Source organism: Geospiza fortis, unplaced genomic scaffold, assembly GCF_000277835.1.
Source record: "Geospiza fortis unplaced genomic scaffold, GeoFor_1.0 scaffold1149, whole genome shotgun sequence".
In the NCBI taxonomy this organism is placed as follows: domain Eukaryota; kingdom Metazoa; phylum Chordata; class Aves; order Passeriformes; family Thraupidae; genus Geospiza; species Geospiza fortis.
In genome coordinates this window covers 1-6849 of record NW_005055055.1, presented here as the reverse complement: position 1 = coordinate 6849, position 6849 = coordinate 1, and the positions used below count along the sequence as shown (strand labels likewise).

The window sequence follows — 6849 nt, the reverse complement described above, 5'->3', positions numbered from 1 at the left end:
GCCTTGTGCCAGACCAGCCCTTTGTCCCCCCCAGAGCGACCCCCTGATGTCCCTGATGGGCTTTGGTGGCATGGACTTTGACTCAGACAAGGCCTACAGGTATGGCCAGGTGGGGCACAGGTGTGCCCAGGTGGGGGGCTCTGTCCCCACCCCGTGGTTTTGGGGACCCTTAGGGTGGTTTTGGGCATCCCTGAAGGTGGTTTGCAGGACTTCCATCGAGGTTTGGTGCACCCCAAGGTAGTTTGGGACCACTCAAGGGGGGTTTTGGGCACCCTCAAGGTGATCCTAGGGCCCCTCCCCAGGATTTTTGGGGGTGACTTTGGGGTCCCTGTGTCTGCACAGGGACGTGGCCTGGCTGGGGGACTGCGACAGCGGGTGCCTGGCTCTGGCTGAGCTCTTGGGCTGGAAGGTACTGCCCCCCGGCCACAAACTCTGGGGGTCCCCTGCCCCCCCAAACCCTTGTGGGACCCCCCTGAACACCCCCGTGTCCCCCTCTGCAGGAGCTGGAGGAGCTGGTGCGGAGGGAACACGCGGCCATCGACGCCAAGGGGGGGGACAGGGATGGGGGGACCCCCCGAAAGCCCCGGGAGGACGAGGACAAGGACAGGGGGAGCCCCCAAAAGAGCCTGGGGGACGAGGGAAAAGCTCAGAGTGAGCACAAGAAGAGCCTGGGGGGCAAGGCCAAGGCTGAAAAGGACCCCAAAAAACCCCGGGGGGGGGACAAGGACAAGGCTGAAAATGACCCAGAAAAGTCACAGAGGGGGCAGTGAGGACCCTCCCCATAGCACGGGGGGGACAACCCAAAATTAAATGGTAGCAGAGGAGTTTTTGGCTTCGTGTGGTCACTGGGGGGGCTGGAGGGGCAGGGGCTCTTTTTTTCCTTAAAGGAAGAAAGAGGAAAACAAAATAAAAATACAGGAAAGGGGGAAAATAAGTTCAAAAAAGAAAGGGGGAGGTTGAGGGTACAAAAAGGTTTTTTTCCTCCCCTAAAAAGGGGTGTTGCCATCCTAGAAAGGGGAGTTACAGATTTAAAATGTGTTGGAATTCCCAAGGAGAGTGTGGGGGGATGCATGTGCAAAACACTGAAACCTGTGAAGTTTCTCACTTTTATATCTACTGAGAAATAACATTAATTTACATTAAAAAAAAGGTTTCAAAACAAAGCTCTGTATCTGCTGTGTGATACCTGGGATTGTAGGATGGAAGGAAGAGTGGATATGGATCTGCCAGGTTGGAAAATGCAAACGTGACTTTTTTGGAATGGCAAATGGGACTCATTGTCCGCGAGCCAAAACTGGCCAAAATTTGGCTTGCACCTCCAAAATCCCATAATCCAAGGGTTGCTCTTGGAGGGAAGTTGCCAGGACAGGGGGGTCTGGCTGGGCTTGGAGCTGCCCCTGAGACGGGGGATGGAAAACGTCCCTTCCTGTGGGAAAGAATCATCACAGAATCACAGAACATCCCAAGCTGCCCCCACAAGGGGCATCGAGTCCAACTCCCACTCTCTGCCCCACATCCTTTTCCACTCCCAAACTCTTTTCCCAAGGGCTTGGAAACCCACCCGGGCTGGGAGAAGGGTGATGATGATGGAGCAGGGATGGATTCCAAAATACCAAAGTAACCCAGTCTGCAAACAGCAGAACAAGTTCCAAAATATCAAAATGACCCAATTTCAGCATATCGAATTCCAAAACCACCAATTTTCAAATGCATTATAGGGGCCGGATTCCCAAACCCAAAAGAATCCATTATTGCCACAGTGGGATCTGTGCTACCAAAATAGATATTTTCTGTTGTGTAAAGCATTCCCCCATCGACCACAAATACATACATTTTATTTGTACAGCCAAACGTAGTAAAACTTTTACATTAAAAGCATTAAGGTTGCGTTTAGTGCCTAGGGTTAGGGTTAGGGTTAGACCTAGGGTTAGGGTTTTGAAAACCACAAAGCCCAGAGCTCCAGGCACACTGCAGCTGCAAAAGGCATCCCAAGGGGAGCACAAAACTGCCACAACATGCCTTCCTCCACTGCTTTTTCCTTGCAAATAGCCGGAGCCGTAGTCGGCATTTCCAGCCTAGGGTTAGGGGTAGATCTAGGTTTAGGGCTTTGAAAAGAAAAAGCAGAATGTGGAATTTCAGGAGCCAGCCGGCCACTCCAGGCCTATGGCCCCCAAACGTAAACAACGGGCCTTTCCCTCTGAAACAAAACTCACCAGCCCCGGGCCTTGATGGCAGATTGTGGGACTCCGTTGGGACTATCAAACCAGCCCGAGATGGCACTGGTGCCAGCTTAGGTCTGGGAGGCATCCTGCGTATCGCGGATTTTCAGGAGGCAGGCAGCCACTCCAGGCCTATGGCCCCCAAACGTAAACAACGGGCCTTTCCCTCTGAAACAAAACTCACCAGCCCCGGGCCTTGATGGCAGATTGTGGGACTCCGTTGGGACTATCAAACCAGCCCGAGATGGCACTGGTGCCAGCTTAGGTCTGGGAGGCATCCTGCGTATCGCGGATTTTCAGGAGGCAGGCAGCCACTCCAGGCCTATGGCCCCCAAACGTAAACAACGGGCCTTTCCCTCTGAAACAAAACTCACCAGCCCCGGGCCTTGATGGCAGATTGTGGGACTCCGTTGGGACTATCAAACCAGCCCGAGATGGCACTGGTGCCAGCTTAGGTCTGGGAGGCATCCTGCGTATCGCGGATTTTCAGGAGGCAGGCAGCCACTCCAGGCCTATGGCCCCCAAACGTAAACAACGGGCCTTTCCCTCTGAAACAAAACTCACCAGCCCCGGGCCTTGATGGCAGATTGTGGGACTCCGTTGGGACTATCAAACCAGCCCGAGATGGCACTGGTGCCAGCTTAGGTCTGGGAGGCATCCTGCGTATCGCGGATTTTCAGGAGGCAGGCAGCCACTCCAGGCCTATGGCCCCCAAACGTAAACAACGGGCCTTTCCCTCTGAAACAAAACTCACCAGCCCCGGGCCTTGATGGCAGATTGTGGGACTCCGTTGGGACTATCAAACCAGCCCGAGATGGCACTGGTGCCAGCTTAGGTCTGGGAGGCATCCTGCGTATCGCGGATTTTCAGGAGGCAGGCAGCCACTCCAGGCCTATGGCCCCCAAACGTAAACAACGGGCCTTTCCCTCTGAAACAAAACTCACCAGCCCCGGGCCTTGATGGCAGATTGTGGGACTCCGTTGGGACTATCAAACCAGCCCGAGATGGCACTGGTGCCAGCTTAGGTCTGGGAGGCATCCTGCGTATCGCGGATTTTCAGGAGGCAGGCAGCCACTCCAGGCCTATGGCCCCCAAACGTAAACAACGGGCCTTTCCCTCTGAAACAAAACTCACCAGCCCCGGGCCTTGATGGCAGATTGTGGGACTCCGTTGGGACTATCAAACCAGCCCGAGATGGCACTGGTGCCAGCTTAGGTCTGGGAGGCATCCTGCGTATCGCGGATTTTCAGGAGGCAGGCAGCCACTCCAGGCCTATGGCCCCCAAACGTAAACAACGGGCCTTTCCCTCTGAAACAAAACTCACCAGCCCCGGGCCTTGATGGCAGATTGTGGGACTCCGTTGGGACTATCAAACCAGCCCGAGATGGCACTGGTGCCAGCTTAGGTCTGGGAGGCATCCTGCGTATCGCGGATTTTCAGGAGGCAGGCAGCCACTCCAGGCCTATGGCCCCCAAACGTAAACAACGGGCCTTTCCCTCTGAAACAAAACTCACCAGCCCCGGGCCTTGATGGCAGATTGTGGGACTCCGTTGGGACTATCAAACCAGCCCGAGATGGCACTGGTGCCAGCTTAGGTCTGGGAGGCATCCTGCGTATCGCGGATTTTCAGGAGGCAGGCAGCCACTCCAGGCCTATGGCCCCCAAACGTAAACAACGGGCCTTTCCCTCTGAAACAAAACTCACCAGCCCCGGGCCTTGATGGCAGATTGTGGGACTCCGTTGGGACTATCAAACCAGCCCGAGATGGCACTGGTGCCAGCTTAGGTCTGGGAGGCATCCTGCGTATCGCGGATTTTCAGGAGGCAGGCAGCCACTCCAGGCCTATGGCCCCCAAACGTAAACAACGGGCCTTTCCCTCTGAAACAAAACTCACCAGCCCCGGGCCTTGATGGCAGATTGTGGGACTCCGTTGGGACTATCAAACCAGCCCGAGATGGCACTGGTGCCAGCTTAGGTCTGGGAGGCATCCTGCGTATCGCGGATTTTCAGGAGGCAGGCAGCCACTCCAGGCCTATGGCCCCCAAACGTAAACAACGGGCCTTTCCCTCTGAAACAAAACTCACCAGCCCCGGGCCTTGATGGCAGATTGTGGGACTCCGTTGGGACTATCAAACCAGCCCGAGATGGCACTGGTGCCAGCTTAGGTCTGGGAGGCATCCTGCGTATCGCGGATTTTCAGGAGGCAGGCAGCCACTCCAGGCCTATGGCCCCCAAACGTAAACAACGGGCCTTTCCCTCTGAAACAAAACTCACCAGCCCCGGGCCTTGATGGCAGATTGTGGGACTCCGTTGGGACTATCAAACCAGCCCGAGATGGCACTGGTGCCAGCTTAGGTCTGGGAGGCATCCTGCGTATCGCGGATTTTCAGGAGGCAGGCAGCCACTCCAGGCCTATGGCCCCCAAACGTAAACAACGGGCCTTTCCCTCTGAAACAAAACTCACCAGCCCCGGGCCTTGATGGCAGATTGTGGGACTCCGTTGGGACTATCAAACCAGCCCGAGATGGCACTGGTGCCAGCTTAGGTCTGGGAGGCATCCTGCGTATCGCGGATTTTCAGGAGGCAGGCAGCCACTCCAGGCCTATGGCCCCCAAACGTAAACAACGGGCCTTTCCCTCTGAAACAAAACTCACCAGCCCCGGGCCTTGATGGCAGATTGTGGGACTCCGTTGGGACTATCAAACCAGCCCGAGATGGCACTGGTGCCAGCTTAGGTCTGGGAGGCATCCTGCGTATCGCGGATTTTCAGGAGGCAGGCAGCCACTCCAGGCCTATGGCCCCCAAACGTAAACAACGGGCCTTTCCCTCTGAAACAAAACTCACCAGCCCCGGGCCTTGATGGCAGATTGTGGGACTCCGTTGGGACTATCAAACCAGCCCGAGATGGCACTGGTGCCAGCTTAGGTCTGGGAGGCATCCTGCGTATCGCGGATTTTCAGGAGGCAGGCAGCCACTCCAGGCCTATGGCCCCCAAACGTAAACAACGGGCCTTTCCCTCTGAAACAAAACTCACCAGCCCCGGGCCTTGATGGCAGATTGTGGGACTCCGTTGGGACTATCAAACCAGCCCGAGATGGCACTGGTGCCAGCTTAGGTCTGGGAGGCATCCTGCGTATCGCGGATTTTCAGGAGGCAGGCAGCCACTCCAGGCCTATGGCCCCCAAACGTAAACAACGGGCCTTTCCCTCTGAAACAAAACTCACCAGCCCCGGGCCTTGATGGCAGATTGTGGGACTCCGTTGGGACTATCAAACCAGCCCGAGATGGCACTGGTGCCAGCTTAGGTCTGGGAGGCATCCTGCGTATCGCGGATTTTCAGGAGGCAGGCAGCCACTCCAGGCCTATGGCCCCCAAACGTAAACAACGGGCCTTTCCCTCTGAAACAAAACTCACCAGCCCCGGGCCTTGATGGCAGATTGTGGGACTCCGTTGGGACTATCAAACCAGCCCGAGATGGCACTGGTGCCAGCTTAGGTCTGGGAGGCATCCTGCGTATCGCGGATTTTCAGGAGGCAGGCAGCCACTCCAGGCCTATGGCCCCCAAACGTAAACAACGGGCCTTTCCCTCTGAAACAAAACTCACCAGCCCCGGGCCTTGATGGCAGATTGTGGGACTCCGTTGGGACTATCAAACCAGCCCGAGATGGCACTGGTGCCAGCTTAGGTCTGGGAGGCATCCTGCGTATCGCGGATTTTCAGGAGGCAGGCAGCCACTCCAGGCCTATGGCCCCCAAACGTAAACAACGGGCCTTTCCCTCTGAAACAAAACTCACCAGCCCCGGGCCTTGATGGCAGATTGTGGGACTCCGTTGGGACTATCAAACCAGCCCGAGATGGCACTGGTGCCAGCTTAGGTCTGGGAGGCATCCTGCGTATCGCGGATTTTCAGGAGGCAGGCAGCCACTCCAGGCCTATGGCCCCCAAACGTAAACAACGGGCCTTTCCCTCTGAAACAAAACTCACCAGCCCCGGGCCTTGATGGCAGATTGTGGGACTCCGTTGGGACTATCAAACCAGCCCGAGATGGCACTGGTGCCAGCTTAGGTCTGGGAGGCATCCTGCGTATCGCGGATTTTCAGGAGGCAGGCAGCCACTCCAGGCCTATGGCCCCCAAACGTAAACAACGGGCCTTTCCCTCTGAAACAAAACTCACCAGCCCCGGGCCTTGATGGCAGATTGTGGGACTCCGTTGGGACTATCAAACCAGCCCGAGATGGCACTGGTGCCAGCTTAGGTCTGGGAGGCATCCTGCGTATCGCGGATTTTCAGGAGGCAGGCAGCCACTCCAGGCCTATGGCCCCCAAACGTAAACAACGGGCCTTTCCCTCTGAAACAAAACTCACCAGCCCCGGGCCTTGATGGCAGATTGTGGGACTCCGTTGGGACTATCAAACCAGCCCGAGATGGCACTGGTGCCAGCTTAGGTCTGGGAGGCATCCTGCGTATCGCGGATTTTCAGGAGGCAGGCAGCCACTCCAGGCCTATGGCCCCCAAACGTAAACAACGGGCCTTTCCCTCTGAAACAAAACTCACCAGCCCCGGTCCTTGGTGGAAGATTGTGGGACTACCTTAGCAGTATGATACCAGCCCGAGTTTCCTCTGGTGCCAG

At 56.5% G+C, this 6849-nt stretch overlaps 1 protein-coding gene across 1 annotated transcript in view; it reads left to right on the top strand.

The window, feature by feature from the left end:
• Nucleotides 1-1163, top strand: part of LOC102031922 (NAD-dependent protein deacetylase sirtuin-2-like) — a 3076-nt gene extending 1913 nt beyond the window's left edge. The window contains exons 7-9 of the mRNA XM_031065693.1: nt 18-99; nt 343-410; nt 499-1163. Of these exons, the coding sequence (XP_030921553.1) occupies nt 18-99; nt 343-410; nt 499-770 (422 nt within the window). The 3' untranslated portion in view covers nt 771-1163. The remainder of the gene's footprint in view (nt 1-17; nt 100-342; nt 411-498) is intronic.
• The last annotated feature ends 5686 nt before the right edge of the window (nt 1164-6849 follow it).